At 32.0% G+C, this 20,005-nt stretch overlaps 1 protein-coding gene across 7 annotated transcripts in view; it reads right to left on the bottom strand.

The window, feature by feature from the left end:
* The window catches only part of LOC118735960 (serine/threonine-protein kinase GL21140), a 70,854-nt gene that overhangs the window by 5,199 nt on the left and 45,650 nt on the right, over nucleotides 1–20,005 (bottom strand). The window contains exon 1 of one of the 7 annotated variants that reach the window (XM_036466026.1): nucleotides 14,981–15,060. The exons of the other annotated variants lie outside the window; for them this stretch is intronic. Coding sequence (XP_036321919.1) covers nucleotides 14,981–15,045 — 65 coding nt within the window. The 5' untranslated portion in view covers nucleotides 15,046–15,060. Of the gene's footprint in view, nucleotides 1–14,980; nucleotides 15,061–20,005 lie in introns of those variants that run through there. 7 annotated transcript variants of the gene reach the window in all.

Genomic DNA, 20,005 nt, shown 5'->3' with positions numbered 1-20,005 from the left:
TAGGAAAGCCAACTATATTTCTATGGCGATGGCGCGAAATAGTCAAGGGTTGTTACCTCTGCATTAGATGTCAACATAAAATATCAATAAGGAAAACAACATAACATAAAAATTATAATATAAACGTTTGAACCTCATTTAATTGTCGTGAATTCGAAAAAGTATTTGCGAAGTGCAGAAAAAAGTGTATTTAAAGTACAATTTTTATGAGGATATTTGAATAGAAACTTGTTTAATGTTTACAATTACTAGATTTTTATAGTATAACTAAAAATTATATATGTTATCGAAATTCCGCAAAAAACTAACTAAAAGTGGGCTATTTTTTAGCAATTGATAACTTTTGCTGCAGGAAAATGCATAAATGCATACACATAGACATATGAATGCATTACATTATTTGCTTTCGAATTGAAAACGTGAAAATTATTTTAGCTGTGAACTAATTATATTAAACTATAACAAAAACTTCCCACAAACTCCATGTACGAAATTATTGAAGAAATCGTACGATCGCGATAAAAGCATCCAGTATAGTAACTCATACGCCCCAGTGCACTGTGGGTAATTTGGCGGAATTTCTGGCACAGTATTTTTGCATAGAACTCACTCTAAAATTTACGGAAAAGTCATTGTACAAATAGCCGAACCATACCCCGGCTTCTACATAATTATTTTTCCATTGAAAGTATCGAAAGGAAATATGTACAAGACTAACCCTGGCGTATATCAATAGTTTCTTTCATCGACGCAGAATCACTAATACCATAAGTATGGTTCCAAAAAGATATTTAAACTAGTTTTTTTGCGTTTTCTATTTGCTTTTACACGCTTAAATTTTGTTGAATTCCAGTTTTTGGTTCTTGAAATGGGAAAAAAACGAAAATGTCAAGAGCAAAGCAAAAAACTTGAAACCTGTTGACGGTAAAGACGCATACTATGTACTCTTCCCTTTTCTTCTCAACCCCTCTCTACCACTGGCAAGCAGAATTGAATTCAATACTTGAACCGTGTAAAACCCGGTAATAGGTAAAAAATAGTGATGTGTAAGCAAATCAATGTTGCCAAATTCCCATTTTCAAAAATAAAAAAATGCATACTAAGTAGTACATATAATACAAGTAATTTTTAGCAAAAACAAAACCGACTTCAACTCTCATATAAAAAAAAAAAATATATATATATATATCTCATGATCCACTGATCGGATCTTAACCAGATTAGTATGGGACGACCACCTCTGAGACACTACCTTTCCGAATTATCGAAATCGGTTGACGTGGTCCAAAGTTATGCGGTAACATACATACATAAAAAAATAAAAAAAATATCCCGACGAACTGATAACCTCCTCCTTTTTTGGAACTCGGTTAATAAACAATATGTCCATTTCCTCAAACAAAGACTATCGAAAGTATTGATAGTACCATCGATAGTTTTACAGCTCTAAAAAGCGGCCAAACGTTGACATGAATGTAATTTCCATATCATGATTCTATTTTTATACGTTTTAGACCAGGGGTTCTTAATCTTTTTAAGATGATGGAACCCTTACTTAACACCTTTTTATTTTATGGAACCCCACATCAAATTACTAAAAATCAGAGGCAGTGCAATTTAAATATGAATAAAAACGTTTACTAGAAATAGTATACCTACATTCACTCACACAAATTAATTTCGCGGAACCCCGGTGACTTTTCTACGAAAGAAACCGTATGAAGCTCTGTTTTAGACAACTAATGAAATTTGTGTTTAGATACAATAATGAGAAATTTCTTTTCTTCTTCAAGTATAAGATTATTTTTAGTCATAAAGCACATCAAGCTACAGATGAAAACGATATCTATGTAGGTAAAAACATATGTACTTACGTGCATGTATGCAGTGCTTATGTAGCATATTTGTACTTACATACATATGTATATATGCATGTTGTATCATATCCATATCATATGTGTGTATACAGATGATATATATGAACGAACGCTAATAACTATTGCCTTTTGAAACGTCCGAAATTATTATGCTTGCAGTTAATCACTGCAATCAAGTTATAAAATTCGAACGGCTTTGTGAATGTGTGCAATCAATTTTACTGGAATCATAAAATATTCGCAGCTACAATGTATGCAATGCATACTATACAGCGGTGGCCAAAATACATGCTAACACTACTTTTTCTAAAAAAAAAAAAAAAAAAAAAAAATAAAGATTTAGTTGATTAAAGCAGATATAAAAATGGTACAAGCTTGAAAAGTTCATTTACTTTCGGAATAACGAATTTTGGGTTTAAACGAATCATCAACACTATCTTATTGATGTTTCTATATTACTAACGCAAATTATTATTATTATTCGATATAACGAACGCTATTTATTTTTGGAAATCGACTGGACGTGCTAAAAATTTCTTGTTCGGGGGTTTTTGGCATCGCTGCTTACAAATCATTTGGAATCAGGGTGCGAAAATAAACTGTATTGTACGTTACTATTTCGTTTCGTTTACTACTTCAACAGCTTGGTACAATACGAAAACAAAACGGCTGAGTTCACTTTGGCGATAGTACACTACAGTAGTTTAGTAGTTACCGACGAAACAACAAACGAAATGAATCGTGCAGAGAAAAATATATACGAATGGCTGCAATGAATAAAAACAATAAAACGGTTTTTTAATTAAATTGGATATGAAAATTTACAGAAAAAAAATAATTTTCACGTAATTGCAACGTTTGAATACATATAAAACGTACCCCATGGTACAATTGTCACAAACGAAAGGCAAACGTTTCTCGTTGGGGAAAATGACAGTTGGAATCTCACAATTTGTTTCTGACTATGTACAAAAGTGTACAAAACCACAAATTATATGATGATCGATGAACAAATGGGAATTGCTTTGTACAGTTTATTTTCGTACTCTGTTTGGAATCAAGTATTAAGTAACTCCGATGTATTTATTTTTTTTTTTCAAATTTTGTTCACTAAGTTGAAAAAGCGATTTCAAATTTCCGAAAAGTAGGTTCAAATTCGTAATCAGCGACCTGAAAAACCTCCGAGAAACAAGCTTCGACCAATTTCCATAAATTTTCAAAAATTTGTCCGCCATATTCTAAAAAATAACTTCCAATTTGTAATCAGTGATCCCAAAAACTCTCGAACAAAAAATTTCAAGCCCATGCAGTCGATTTCCAAAAATTTGTCCGCCATTTTGGATCCGCCACTTTGAATTTTAAAAATGTAGCATCAGAGGTGCATTCAGTGACACCAAAAACTTTTGGATAAGAAATTTGAGAATAATTTAAGTTTTGCCCGGATTTTTATTGAAGAAGATATTTAAAAGATTTCGCACTTAATACCATTTATTCGCCATATTGGCATCGTTATTTGAAATTTGCGAAAAAAACGCCACTCGGCATTCAAGAGATGACGAATGTGCAAATATTTTAAGCAATAGAACACTTAAATCCATCAAAACAATTTTTGTTTAGAAGCTTGTCTTTGTTGACGTGGAACGTTCCATAATTAAACTTTATTTAAATCTTTTTAGTTCTTCTCCCCACCGTTTCGTGTTTTCGTAAACTTTTTTCGCCAGCTGAGTACGTAATGTAAAATTATAAAACCGTTTTAAATCATTTATTTGCATTTTCGGTTTACATTTTTTATGGACAGATATTTTTAAGTGAACTACCCCGAAGAAGAAACCTCATGTTTTTTACAATATTTTTTACCTATTCATGCATTGAAAATAATTTGTTTTAAATTAACTATTTTCACATTTCTTGACGTTAAATTCAATTTAGGCTCGCCGCATACAATTTTAACTGACCTCATTTAAGTTCAACCAACTCTCTAAGGACATTCAAAGGCAAAAATTTTAGTGTAAAGTGTCAGTATTCCACGGCGTTGGTAATCAGCTTAATGTAATTTTAACATACACCTAGTTTTACATATGGATTTGCGCAAAAGAAGAACATACATATAGCTACTGTTGGAGGTGTATTTATACTGCCCTTAATGAGAAAAACGTGGTTGTTTGCTTTGGCAATAGGTGCGCATGCATGTACATGTGTGGCTACATATCGTCGTTTAAAGTACAAAACCGCGTATCAGCAAAATGCAAAACCGCGTATGTGAGGTTGCATAAATTATTTTCTAGAGGGTAATAAAAACACTCACATTTCAAAATGGATTTCTTTTTTATAAAGCAATCGCATTTCTGGCTGGTATATTTCATGAAGAATGGATAAGGCTCGAGCCAAGAGCTTGTGTGAGCAAATTCTAGTTTTGCCAAAAAATGTCAGTTACGCGGTTTTGTACTTTAAACGACAATATGTATGTATGTATGTATGTATGTATATTAGAACCCTGCTGCTTCCTGTATGTTAGCTTAAATGTAACTTTAACCTAGTGCTGACTATTTACTGCATATCTTGTTCGAAAAAGCTAACCACCTTTGTAGGACGATGGCCGAAAAAGTCAATCCTGATGATAGCCCTACATTACTAACCTGTAAATAACTATTTTACTACTACATAAAATATCAATAAGAAAAAGTGCACGCGATTTTTTTTTTAATTTTTTACATGTTAATAAATAAATAAAATAATTTATTTAAAATTACATAATCGAATTCCGTCAGACATAACATCAAAATGATAATATGAAAGTTCGATCTTCATTTTATTTGTCCGGAATTCGAAAAAGCATTTATGAAGTGCAGAAGAAATGTATTCAAAGTAATTTTTGCATATGAGGATATCTATATAAAAAATTGTTTAAAGAAAACATATAACTTTACAACTCACTTCTATGTTGGTTGTGTCATAGATAATTGGTTATTTTTATCAATTAATAATTTTTCACTGGAAGGAATTAATGCGGGGAACATTAATGTATCGTGTGGCTAGAGCATATGCTAGGGAAAATTTCATTTAGTAATGTAGACTGTCGTCATTCTGGACGTATGGAATGATGTAAACGGGGCATAATGGTATATGATGTGTACATATTTAAAGATATACACTGGTGGCAGAAGTAATAGAAACGCCTTATTTTGATCAGTTGTGGCTATATTTTTTTTTTTATTTAATGTTTAATATATTTGATAAACGTCTAACTCATCACACAGCTGCACAAAATTCTAATAACTGCATGCGGCACGACCATGATTCTTTCCGTATAGTCAGAATTTGACATTGAAATTATTCAATTGGCTCTAGTTTTTGTTTGTTATTTTTTTTTTTAATATTCATAATGTTTTTAGAGTTAATTTTTTTGTTATTTTTCTATAAAAATTTGGCCAAGCTTTAACTAAAACCTTAATAAATATTCATCAAAATTTCATCAAATTTCAATTTTTGCGTATGCAGTTTTTTTTTAACCCTTACAACACTTAATGAATTGCAAATTTCATACGGCTAAAAATCTCATTGATTTTTGAGATTTTTTTGGTAACGGATTTTTGCACTTTTTTGGATATAAATATAAATTTCTTATAAAATAAAATGCGGGAGACCTTTCGCAATAAAATTTCAAAAAATCAACGCCAGTTTTTAAATTGTACTTGTTATATTAAAAAATCGCAAAAGCGGCCCCAATTTTTTTTTATTTTTTTCCCCCGAAGCTGTTGAGCACTTTCTCCCATATAACGCATCAACAAAATTTACTTGTACATACATATATGGAAGCAAATGCTCAACACCCTCCAAAAAAAAAAATCTAAAAAATCGACGGTCATCTATAGCGACTTATTGCACAGCACTTAAATCGAAAAGTTTACACAAGTTCTAGATAAAACGTTGGAATTTTTTTGTAATTTGATTAATTTTTGTGAACTTTGATCAAGCGATTTTGTCTCTCTAGAGATTTTGTCTCTCTTGAAACTTAACTATTTTCCTATTAGCAATTACAACTAGATGAAAATAAGGTTTAAAGATAACTCTGTCCTCTGTATTAAATTTTACCATTTATTTTGTGTACAAAGGAAAATCGTGTTCACATTACAAAGCAGATGACGCCATTTTCGCACTTGTAACGGGTATCCGGGGCATTTTTAACCTGCTCTATTTACATTTGAGTAGTTTCACATGTATTTACAAACATACATATATGTACGTATACATACATACATACATAGATATATACGTACATGCACTGTTATAAGAATTTGCCAGAACGACACTCTGGTTAAGTTACTTACAGATTCACCGACGCACTTTTTATAGTGCATGAGTACAGAAAGTGTCGCATTATACTAATGTCCTAATTTGCACCTCAAAGGCATTTATTAACCAAATGCTTCTTGTCCAGTCGCACCTTAAATTGCCTTAGGCAAGGGAATGCAATAGAAGAATGAGTGAAGTACGAAAACTAAGGCAAAAATAAGCGTATACAACAAATATGTATGTGTGTAATGTATATATGTAAAAACGTATATTAGGGCGGTTCAAAAGGCATGTGAAAAAGTTAAGTCGGAATTTTAATGCTCTCACCGCCTAGGATTGTTCTGTTTCCAGGTATTTTATATGGAAAAAAAACCAGTTTTCGTAGAAAAAGGTACATAATTCTTGAAAATCAATATTTTTCGATCGGAAAACTTCGCTTCTCCTCAGGAGAGTTAAAATAACAATACCCATGTTTATTTAATCAGTTTTCATTATTAACTCCTTTTTATAGGACCTCTAAAAATCTCAAAAAAAATGTAATGGTTGACCCACTTGCACTTAAATTGACCACCCTAATGTACATATATACATACTTATGTTTATATGCTATCCATCAGTAAAGTCAGACTGAAGAGCCCTCCGAAGACCTCAAAACCACTCATAATCAGGCTTTCGGCTATTTCATAAATTTCACGATATTTTAAGCTGAATATGCGTCAAACAGACGCGCCCATAAGTAATAGGTATTTCGAGCATCAGTGGGAGGAGGTGGTTGAGACTTTTCTTTGGTTGGCGGCGATTTTACCACACTTTAGATAGCATTTAGTCGCCAACTGCAAAAGGGTAGAAAAGAAGGTCATAACTACTTTTACATCAAATTTATTTATGTGCTTATGCCACTATGAGCATACAGCAGATTTCTTTTTGGATACGAAGGGGCGATACAACCGCAAGCATACGTCTTTTTGTGCTAAAATATTATTTTACCAAAGGAAAACCGCATTGGGGAAATCAGGAAATGTCCATTTCCTCTTTGAGGTGGCGCCAAAAAAGAGATGTCGGAAAATTAATGACCAAACAATTTTAATTAATCTGGTTTTTATATATATATAAGGAGACCGGTCATATAACAAAAATACATAATACTTGGTGGCAAAAGTAGAAAACCCGAGTTAACAAATTAATCATTCGCCATTCCTTTTTAATGTTTTGAGATGAAATCTATTTAGAAAGTATGTCTCAAAGACTTATTGTAGCACAAAAATCTCTACCAAGCACACAAACAATCATATGTATATAACAATAAATACATACAGTGGGGAGCAGTGTTGAGTACGTGGCGATTTGTGTTAAATATTTGCCAGGTTTTTAAAGTTAGAACTTTTTGTTAAATTTTCATAAAAATATGGTTTATGCTTTAACCAAAACCATATAAACCAAGCGGCAAGTTTTAAGCGGCTGCAAAATCGCGTGCAATTTATAAAATTGGCGTTGATTTTTTTTAATTTTCTTTGCTCATTTTCTTCCATGACAAATTCATGCATGTACGCAAAAAAGTGCAAAAAGCCGTCACCAAAAACAATAAAAAATCTCAAAAATCAACGCGTTTTTGCGCTTAAAACTTCCACTTTATTGCACAAAAATTATTAAACTTACAAAACTGCACAGCTACTCAAAAAAATTCTTAAAAAGCTCAAAATTTTAATGAAAATTTGTTACATTTTTCTAAGTTCTGCATAAAGTTTGAAAGTTTGCTTTATATGGTTTTGGTTACAGCATGCACCATATATATATATGAAAAAATTTAACTTTAAAAACCTTGCAAATATTTAACAAAAATTACCATGTACTCATCACTGCTCCCCACTGTATATACATACATATCTACAAATTTAAAATCATTAGCACTTAAAATTTAATGTAAGTTTTCACAACGTCTTTTCACAATTTTCACGCTGTAATCAACAGTTTGCATGAACGAAAAACTGGTTTCCCTTTTTCGAGTGGTTTATGACTCATGAGTTACGCCAGCGAGCTGAGGCTACATTTTAGTTTTATTATGCGCTTTCTTGCACTTTACAACAATCATATTGATTTTTTTTTTTTTTGATGCGGAGAAGCTTAAATATATTTGAAAATACATGCACGCCTGCATACTTCTACTTGTATTTTAATTCGCAAATATTCACACTTCCCTAAGGCATATATGTACATAAAATAAATTACTCCATTCATAGCTCCTTATAAATATACATTCATGCATACAAAGGTATATATGTATGTATTTACAAATATACATACACATCTATGTAGTTTTAATTGGATGCCAAATGACTTACATAACCAACGCAAGGAAAAATTATAAGTACATCGTACAAACGTATGCATATGCATATGTACGGTGACCATAAATATATTTTGAAAATGCAGGACAATTTTTCAAAAAATTTAATTACATATAATTGCGTAGTATGAAAATAACAAAAATATACTACATATATACATTCCTCGTCATTTGAATAGCGCACCCTTTTTTGATTTTCTACCATACAAATTATGCTTGACAAAATTTTTATATGGAAGAAAATACGCAGCACCGTCAACAAAAAAAATTTTCGCCCCTATGTTTATTTTTTTTTTAATTTTCAAAAATTTTTAAAATGGGATGTAGACGTAGAATATGCTATATTTTTATAAAAAGTTAATGAATATTAAACAAACAAAAGGAAAACTGTACCTACTAAGTATTAAAAGTATGCGCTATTCAAATAACGAAGAGTGTATATTTCTTAATTATTAATCCAATTTTAAACTTTAAACATAAATCACATTTGCTTCAAATTATAAATATATAAAAATTATAATAAGGCATATTACATACATATTACTTTACACGAAATATGAACCTCTGTAAAGCAAATTTTTTAGGCAAACTTTGGGTCGTTGAACACGAAAAAAAACCCATGGTTTCAAAGAAGTGTTTTCGAGATTTCTTCGAAAACGTATTTTTAGTACTTTTTCAGTTATTCCTCAATATCTCATGAAACGACCAACAGTTCGAAAGGTATTGATGGACTCTTTGCAAAAATATATATTTTTCGTGCAGATTGTGTTCCGTAACACTGTAAAAAGAAAATTATTGAAATTTGAAGTTTTCGATTTTGGTCGCTTGTAACACTAATAATTTTCATCGAAATCGGCAAAGGAATATATTTTTGTAAGAGGACTGTAGCTCGCTTATGTTGATTGGATAATTTTTTAATGAGATATTGACGGATAGGTTCGAAATGTACCATAAACACGTGGAAAATATTTGTTTTCTTAAGCGATTACCACAAAATTTGTAGAACAGTGTTATCGATATATTTGATGTTGGTCTTCAATTTCTCGTCATCCATTGTCCATAACCGTACAATATTTAGAACGCATTGACTAGTTGAACCTTGAAAACCAGGTTACTCTTATGTAGTTATCAATTAGTTATCGACACTGCTTTTATTTCGATTAGGAAAAGTTAATTTTAAAATATCGAAGAAAATGCGGGACAAAGGCAGGACACTTGGAAGAAATCAGTACATTTTGGGGGTTTTCTGTTTTGAAAAACTACGCAGGACAGACCTTTAAATAACAGTACGGTCCTGCAAAAAAACAGAACGGATGGTCACCGTATGCATATGTATATGTATGTCTGTGTATTATTCCTATATGAATTATATTTTTATTTATTAAAATCACGTTTTGCACGCTTTCATTGAAGCTTCAATATGCTTAGGGCAGGCAATACTTTAAGGCTGATGTCGAAGCAACTCTATTACGAAAGTGCCTCATTTCTGGCCATGGACTTGGATGGTGCCCAAAATACAAAGACAAAATATTTGAAAAAAAAAAAATTTGTTTTAGTGTATAAGTTAATTGTACATATGTGGATCATTCGTCACGTGCAATTTATTTATTAACCTAGTACACTGAACCAAAAATCCATCTCTGGATCAAAGAAAAACTTTTCTTACTTTAAGGTCGAAAATTCTTCCGAATGAATAAAAAATTCTCCCGAATGAGTAATTTTTCTTTGGAATGTGTAAAAACGTACGCGAATATATGGAACCGTGGATGTAATCTATCATTTTGAAGAAATTTTGGGCATGAAAAGAGGATAAAACTTCTTTAGTGCTATTTCGTTCTCATTTTTCTTCATTTGATTGCTGTTTTTCTTCAATTAAGAGAAGTTTTTTTTTGAGTGTAAATTTAAAATAATTGACATGGGTATCTGCTCTTTTACGTTTCCTTTTTGTTTTTCAGTTTTAATTCTGGTTGATGTGCAATCGAAGGCTCGAGGGAAACTTCATTAATATCCCACTTAAGAGTCCAATGGGAAATCTCCTAAGATAGCAGTAAAAAATGCTCTCTGAGGCATGTTTTAAGAGCAACAAACGGCCCCTGTGGTGTAGTGGTTAGAAATGCTCACTACCATTTCGCAGGCCCTGGGTTCGAATCCAGTTTCCGACTAGTGTATTTCTGCCATGAAAAACAGCTTCTCATAAAATACCATCGCCGTTCGGGGTCGGTGTAAAACTGTGGGTCCCTGCCCTGTGTGTGACAACACAAAGGCGCACGCCACAAATCGAAGGAGAGGAGAAGCTCGGCCAAACACTAAAATATTGGGCCTCAACACACGTTCACGCACGCTTTTTCACGGACATTTTTTTTTTTAATTTAATCTTTATTTATGTAAATTGCATTTCATATAATGTGGCTTTTATCACATAAGTTTTGTTACAAAAGCTTTCCCAAACCTCAATCAATGCTATGAGTAAGAATTTGCGAAAGTCACCCGGTATTATCTCCATCGCAATATTTGCTTTTTGCATACTTTATTTTGCTATTCTCAAATATACAGAACCGAATCGCTGAGCGAATTTCGTCGGACAGAGCGATGCCGTCGATTGATATTAGCCGCAACATTTCACCTAAACAGAACCGAAAAGAAATAGGCATCAAATGAATGACAAATAAAAAATATTAAAATACAAAAGAGAAAAAATTAGTCCGCAAATTTTCCCTTTTTGCCTATTCCTGATAATTATCTGCTAGAAAAATGAAGAAACGAAGCTTTTTTATCACTGACACTTGTGCGGGGCGGCAGCGGCAAAATTAAAATTAAATCTCTCTATTCTCGTCGAATTTCGTCAGACGAACTTCGTCTTCGTCGCCGATTTGGTTGTGCGCAATCTCATATACTGCAGAGTGTTTTAATTTTGGCAGCGAACTTTCTTCCGACGAAGTTCGCTCAGCGATTTGATTCTGTTTACACTCCCAGGGTAAGTAATGTTGCTACCCAAATTTTGGCGGAGAGCTACACCGCAAGTATACTATTGTATATTGTTTAGAATATATATAACATATACATACAGCGGCCGCTGTGGTGAAGTGGTTAGCAGAGCCCACTACCACTCCGCAAGGCCTGGGTTCAAACCACGGTTGCCAACCGTCCCGTTTTCGGCGGGACTGGCCCGGATTTTAGAGCTATGTCCCGGTCCCGGTACAACACATGCCGGGACGCAAAATGTCCCGGTTTTTGGGAAGAAAAAATTTTATACTTTTCGTAGTTAAAAAAAATTAGAACTTTTAAAATATTTACATTAAGGTGATCAAATTGTTCAGGCGACAGTTTTTCGACGAATCGCATGGTATTTTCGATTTCTCTAGATAATTCTAACAGAAAATGTAAAAGAAACTACAAGTCGGAAATGGGTCTCTAGCCTGCGCATTTTTAAAAGAAAAATTAACTTGTTCTCAAAATTTTATTTTTTCGTTATATGCTGATTTTAGAAAGTCGACAATCCGTGTCGAAATTATAAACGCACCACATATTGACAAGTTCTAACAATTTATTTTTTTGCCATTTAATTTTAGTTATTTTTTTGTAAAGATATGGTTTACTCTTTAACCACAGTCGTATAACTCTAAGTTTAAAACTTTGTGCAATATTTAGAAAAAAAAAATTAGCAAACTTTTGTAAAAATTTAAGCCGCTTTAGATGGATTTCTTAGAAAGATTTTGAGTATAGTTTCGTGGTACATTAAATTTTATTAAAATAAAGTGCAATTAGCTAAGATTTACCGTCGATTTTTATCGTTTTTTATTGAAAAAAAGTAATTTTTGTATGGAAGAGGCACAGTCAGCAAAAAAAATTCTCAAAAATCAACGGTAAGTCCTAGACGCCTTCATATCAAGTTTTTGTTCTTAAAATACAAAAACCGTTTCTTTTTGATGTTTGTTAATCTTTCATGTTAAAATTTAACAAAACAGATGTATTTCGCTACCTAAAGCTGAAAACGTGCCAAGTCCACTTTATTAAAAATTAGTTTTTGATGCATAATGACAGATAATGCAAAACTATATCGATTTTTCGTCTCTCCTGACTGAACAACTTCAAAAAATGGACTTGGCACATTTTCACCTGTAGGTACGATTTTGAAAAATGGTTTTTATAAAGAAAGGAAATGTAAGAAACTTAAATATACACATTTTGTATGCAAAAGTTTTAAGAAAAGTTTAAAAAAAACTAATATCGTGAAAATGTATTTTTTCATTTAAAAATGTGCTGGCTGAAACTCATTACCGAGCCATGGTTTCTTCTATACTCTCTCTTAGAATTATCTGCAGAATCAGGAAATACCATGCGATTTATTAAAATCAACATTGTCCCAGCCTAATGTACATACATTCATATACATATATGTATATTTTGCATATGCGATTTAATCGACAATAAAGTCAAAAATTTTAGTGACGAATTCATTTTAAACAAGATGAGCACACAAAATATGTACAATTTTTTGTTTGGAAGAAACTGCCAAAAATCAACGCGACTTTTTACCAACTTCAGACTGGCACTTACGTTATAAAACAGTGTCAACTTGTAGCCAAATTTATTGAATTTTCCTGAGTTTTGAACGAAGTTTAGATAAATTGTTATGTTTTTGTTGTAGTATGAACTATGTTTTTATAAAAAATTCGAGGAAAAATTTAAGTAAAAAAGTTACATATGTACATTGTGAAAAATTCCCCTTGCCAAATACATACATATGTATACAGAAATTTATAATTTATAATTTGGTGTGATTTTTATTTCAACTTTAATTTATGTTTTAAATTATTTAAAAGTATTAGCATTGAATACAAAATAATACAAAATAATACAAAATATGGAAATTTTTATCTATATGTATATTTTTTATGTTTTCTTATTTTAAATAGAAAATATTCAAAATACATCATTGAAGTTGATGTCCCGGTTTCAATAATGCAAAAGTTGGCAACCGTGGTTCAAACCCTGGTCGAAGCAACATCCCAAAAAAAGTTAGGGATTTTGGTAAAAATTTGCAGAATTTTCATAATTTTTACACAACGTCTGAAATTTAGATTTATATGGTGCTTGTTAAGTAATCAGCTATACTTTCATAAAAAATAACAAACATTAAATAAACTAAAGGAAAATTGCACTTTTCTTTAGTTGCATTGCTTTTTCTTTCCTAGTATATGTAGTACATTTTTATATTGAAATATGTATGTAGTTTTATTTACCTATTTTCTTCCAGCATTCTTTTTACATCCCTATATACATACATATGTATGTTCACATATGGCGCAAACATACACATGTAGACGGCATGCATCATGAATGGCTGAGGTTCATTCAATGCAAATGGTGTGCACAAAAATTATTTGCCTCGATTGAATGGGAATACCAGCAGGTGTTTGCTTACAGGTCCATTCATATACGCATACGTACACACATAGCTTTCTTTTATATGTACAATACATCATACTAAACATTTTATAAAAAGCTTTGAGACTTTCGAGGTTTTCGATGTTTCTTTTCAGTTTAAAGATTATCTATCTAAAAAAATTTAATTCACTTGGAATATTTTTACTTTCAGTTAAAATTATAGGGAATCTTATCTAAAAAATCTGTTTTTAATGTGACTGATTTATTGCTTTTTATTAAAAATTTTTGGGGCCAATTCCTGTTCTGTGAAAACGTGAAGTGAAAACATTTTTCATCACTAATTATTCAAAAATTTTTCACTGTGTGCGTTTTCACTTTTTTTCACAAAGTTTTGTGGCTGTGGAAAAGAAAAGTTCCCAAAGGCATCATCTTGCGATGAAGAATATCATTGTCTTAAATTCACAATAATTTACTAAATAATTACTTGCTAGATGTTAATGGAGTAGCGTTTAATGTTCGAGAATCGCTTAAAATGATATAAAGAAACGATAAACGGAACAAATTAAATTTTCACTGACATTGAATTTTTAATTTTCACTTCACAGTTTCATAGAACCAGAATTGGCCCCCTGGTCTGGTTAAGGTATAACTTTTTTTAGAGATTTATGGAATCGTAAAATATAATAGCAGATAAATCTAACCAAAATCAAAGAAAAACAAGAAATTTTATACTAATTTGAATGGCATATTTTTTAACAATGCAAATTTAAAAAACGTAATCTTAGTTTAACAAACTACTTGACGAAAAATAAAACTAAAAAGTTTCGAAAACTTGTATTTGAAAGTATGTACGAGTAAATCAGGGGTGTCCTCTCACAACTGGAAGACAACTGGAAAACGTGAAAAGTCTCGAAACTTTTACTGAGCTACCAAAATGGGTCTGAATACGGCTTTAAGGTTTTCCAGTTCAATTAAATCTCTTAGTTTTCAATATCAATTATGTTTTTGTAAATATTTCCAATTAAGATGTTTCAATTTAAACTGGCTTTAAAAACACAATCAAGTTAACCAAACTTACCTAGCTAATCGAACGATTTGATCGTCAGAGTTCCAACTATATTTTCTGTATTTGCGATACCGCATTTCCTTGCCCTCGTTAAGCGAAAAGTTACTTGAAGGGGAAATTGATTGATGGCTTCAAGCAAAAATTCGTATGTACAAATGAATGTATGTTTATACATACATACTTAGTACACTGTTATTTGCCTTATTGACTGCTTCACAGGCTATCAACCAAGTCAAGTCGTAAGTATGATTACTTGCTAAATTCTGTATTTATTTTACATGTATGGCCATAAGTAAAGGGCTCGAGATTTTTTTTTTTTTTGCTTTATACCAAATGTACATACATACATGTATCGCTTGCAGTACAACTGACTCCTTTGTTGTAGAATTTGATTCGTTTAATGTTCTTCTTTATGCTCTTCTGCCCCTTGGGTTCGTTTAGGTTTGCGTGCGCTTATTTATTCACCCGATTGGCAGTCTTCACTCAATGGTAAGAGTACTGATATTGTTCAAATAGTTTGAACTTGTGACATTTTAGCGTCAGTTTGACTTTTGCTTATACATATAACTATATTTGCACGTGCGTCCACATACAATGACTTCACAATATCGATTCTTCAGTTATTTATTCATGTTCGTCAATTGAAAAGGAAGTGACACTGGAAAATCGAGTGAAATGGTTAATACCGAATGAACGCCTGGGGAACGAAACGAGCAAGTGTTTTTTTTTTTTTTTGAGACTGTGGTGTTGCATGGTAAATATGGTTTCTGTGTGGATTAAATATCTACTGAATAGCTCAATTTGTTAAATTCATTCATTCTTGGAGTGCCTTTAACTTATAATTATATTTTCATCAACTTTACTGTAAGTTTAACTTATAACTGCTTAAGTCACACCAGCTGACCCAAATACATTGCGAATTCTTCGGAAACTAGGTAAGCACCTAAAATAATTTTGGTGGCCTTAAATAGCACCTAATTTCTTAATATTATTTACTAGTGTTCGCCGACATTGAGGTTGAGGTTGAGTCAACTAGTGTAACGGCATGCTGGCTGACTATGGGTCAATTGCAATTTTCTCGGAAACTAACTGAGCACATAAATTAATTTTTGTGGCCTTAAATCACACCTAATTCCTGATTAATTTGCATCAGTATTTGAAAAAGCGGCCGCTGTGGTGTAGTGGTTAGCAGTGCGCGCTACCACTCCGCAGGGCCTGGGTTCAAACTCTGGTCAAAGCAACATCAAAAAAAAAAATTATAGAAAAAAGGTTTTTTCTTAACAGCGGACGCCACAAATCGGAGGAGAAGCTCGACCAAACACTAACATATTGTGGAAGCGCCAATCTATTATTATTATTATTATTTGGAAAAGTGGGTCAGCAAGCGTGACGGATTTGTGAGAGGAGGTATTATTTTTTCTTGCATTACCAAATTTTCGTAGCCTGATTGCTTAGTTGCGCTTAAGAATCTTTGTATAAAATGTTAGCTAAAGCTTTGTTAGCATCTAATCGCATACCACTTTTACATTAATAATCACGATTTATTCAATATCGTGTACAACCTTTACATACGAGGGCAATTTGAAAAGTCATTTGACCTTTGGAATTTCCCGCGCAGTAACTTTAAATGCAATACTGCTCCCGTCAACTGCCATCGATTAAAATACTACTGTAAAATGTTGACCAAGCTGCGCCATTTGGTTTGTGTTTGACAGCCATGGAATTTTAACGAACATCAAAAAAAAATAATTTTGCGTGCTTATTTAGGTACTATTTTTTTGTTTTAGTAAAAAATCCATTACCGTGTAGTCACCATAGTAAAAATCGATAAATTTGGCTACGAGCTCCTACCCTATTCACCAGATTTAGCCCTAGTGATTATTTCCTGTTTCCAAACCCAAGCGGTACGAGATTTGGGTCGAATGAAGAGTTCTTCACTGAAACAAACGCTTATTTTGAGGAGCTAGAAACCCCTATTATTTGGAAGGAATTAAAAAATTCAAAAAAACGATGGACTAAATATATCGAGCTAAAACGAGACTGTGTTGAGAAAAAAACGTTTTTTTGCCGAAAAATATCACTTACAGTTCAAATTTCCCTCGCACATATGTACATATGTACATAGTTATTAGTAACAAAAATTGTCGAGACCAGCAACAAAATGAATGATACATATGAAAATGTGAAGTTGAGGCTATAAAATCTAAGTAATACTTGCCGCAAGGTCTTTGAGTGCAATAATTTGCTTGAATGTTTCTGTTTTATTATTTGTTGCTTGCAGCAAAATCGATATGAGTACAACAATGAAGAGTTTACTTGAGCAGCATTTTAAATACGTATACGGTTTTTCTCCCTTTCTGTTTTGAAAAACTATGCGCGAATAAGTGAACGCTTGTAGAGAAAGTGTTGAGAAATTTTGGCATCGTCATGTCTGAACTTTTACTATGTAAGGGCATAACAAAAAGTTGCTGCTTTAATCAACCGATTGGCAGCTTTTCATTGAAGACAGAAATTACATCGTTTTATTTGTTGAGATACTATGTAGTATATGAAAGTCGAATGAGGAACTTGTGACGTCGAATTTTAACAATCAAATACTGTGCAGATGACTAAGTACAGTGTTGCCTAGACAAGCTTTTACACACTACATTTTTAATCATATAAATCTATAGGGAGTTATTAATGTCATGTTGAACTGGCGGATCTTCGCAACGGAAAGAAGGGATTAGCGAAGTTTTATGGTATCGGCGTGAACCCATCCATATACAGTTCTATAGCCAACAAATGAAAAGGATCGCATAAAGGTTCTGGTAACCGTTTACCGTCTATTTCAATTTTTAATCGTATTAGTACTATTTATATATGTACATAAGTGCCAATGAAAAAAAAAAAAAATATTACGTAATTTACAATTCAAATGCCAAATGTTGAAATTTTTTGGAAATGCATTTTTTAAATAATCCGATAGTTTGTTAAAACGTACGTACACCTTCAGACCAAAAGTCAAAGTCTATTCTTAAACGTTACCAGATTTATGACCATTTTTAGAACATACATAGGTATGTATTGTACATATGTAAATATTGGCCAAAAGACTGTAACTTTAAAGTGTGGCATATTTTTAATTTTATTATAGTTATTGATTTACCTGTAACAAAAAAGAAAACCATTATTGATAAGCTATTTATGTAGATACATAAATATACATATGGACATACATATGTATTTAAATATAAGAAATTTTTAGTAATACATTTTTCTTAAACTGTACAAAAATTTCTTTAAAAAACGTCGCATTCTATCGTTATTTTCTACAGCGTACAGGGCAATGAGGGTGGCCATTTTGTATTGAACTTCGATAAACACTTTTCGTATGGAATAGTATGAGGTTGGGAATGGGAATTGAAAAATTAGTATTTAAATCAGTAAAATAGCTCCAGCATCATACATTCAGAAAGCAACTCTGATGCGATAATGGACTAATCTTTTTGGTAGGCAAATGTGAAAGTGATATCAAGGGCGCTATACTTATTTTCAATCCCAGGCTCACATTTTTCCATGCGAACACTTTTGAATTCAAGACTTAAAATTGTTTCATACAAATTTATGGCCACACTACATAGTGTTCACAGTTCAGTCAGTTAAGTAATAATTATTAAGGCCGATAAATCGTTCTCCCAGAGAGAGAGAGAGAAACACAACAAGAACCACATGGCTAGATAACCTGACAGGTGTGAAATCAAAAAAAAAAACAACTTAAAAATATCTATGTATGAGAACTATGTATGGAAGTTTGTATGGATTTTGCATGTTTTATTAAATTTGGTTAATATATGTACTTAAATTAGATAACCGGTTGAATTAAAGAAATTTTTAGCTGAGCCAAACCCAATTAACCACACACATCACAAGAACTCATAACAACTTTACCAGCTGACAAACACGACCGAGTGGGCGTCCAAAAGCTGAGCATCAAGCAGCCTTCAGCAACATGAATATGTACATATGTATTATGTATGTATATGATATATTGAAAAAATACAAGATATCTTAGTTGATGATGTACACTGCAATCGAAAAGCGAATATTGTCCCGACCGTTGGTTGGCCTGCTGAAATTTTATTAGAAGTTTACTGTATAAAATGCCAAAGTTCTCGACGACCTCGGATCAGCAAACAATGAGTAAACAAACACACTCACATTTATTTAAACGCAGTCTTATGCTGTGTTTTGACTTTCACTTCCATCAAGTTTTATTTGAAATGATTTTGAAAGAGATTTTTTATATTTAATATCAGCTTAGTTTTAATTAAAATAAATATAAAATGATTAAAACTAAAAATGCGACCTCGATTAAGTATTCAAATTTTCTTAAGTTAATAGAATTTACTAAACGGTTATCAAACATTCAACCCTTTCACAAAATTCAATTTTTAAAAGAATGCAACTTTTATACATATTACATCATAATGTTAAAATATCAATGCATTTTATAACAATTAAAACATTTTGTTGTTGGAAACGATTAAAAATTATTTTGGCTCGTTAAGACACACAGTGTGTTTAATGAACTTTATTTGTGAGAACAAAAGAGAGAGCGAAATAAATGTAACGGTATCTCAAATCTTTTGAGGTGCAGATTTAAGGAAAAATAGTCTCGCTGGATAGAACGATTACCTTGACCTCTAAATGACCTTCAAAAATATAAGGTTTTAAATATTTGCATCTTTTTGACCGGATAAAAGTTGATATACTTACATTGAACAATTTTTTTTTTTTTTTTTTTAATTTTAAACACAAATGTTTGCTATTCTTGCGTCACAAAATCGCATTTTTTCTTAAGTTCACATGCTGGTTTTCGAACAAAAAATTTTACTTTTGATCGGGTGATTGAATGAAAAATTATCTTAATTATCTTAAAGCCGAACTTCAAGCATCGCGAAAGTAAGAAGGCGTACCTGCCATATAAAAAGAGATATGTAGTTAAAAAAATGAGTATACAGCGTGGCGACGAATAACTGTTACCCAGGTTTTTTT

This window comes from Rhagoletis pomonella, unplaced genomic scaffold (genome assembly GCF_013731165.1).
Source record: "Rhagoletis pomonella isolate Grant_MI unplaced genomic scaffold, Rhpom_1.0 Rhpom_scaffold_00003, whole genome shotgun sequence".
Classification (NCBI taxonomy): Eukaryota; Metazoa; Arthropoda; class Insecta; order Diptera; family Tephritidae; genus Rhagoletis; species Rhagoletis pomonella.
Note: the sequence above shows the minus strand (reverse complement) of the source record. Positions and strands in the feature narration are given on the sequence as shown.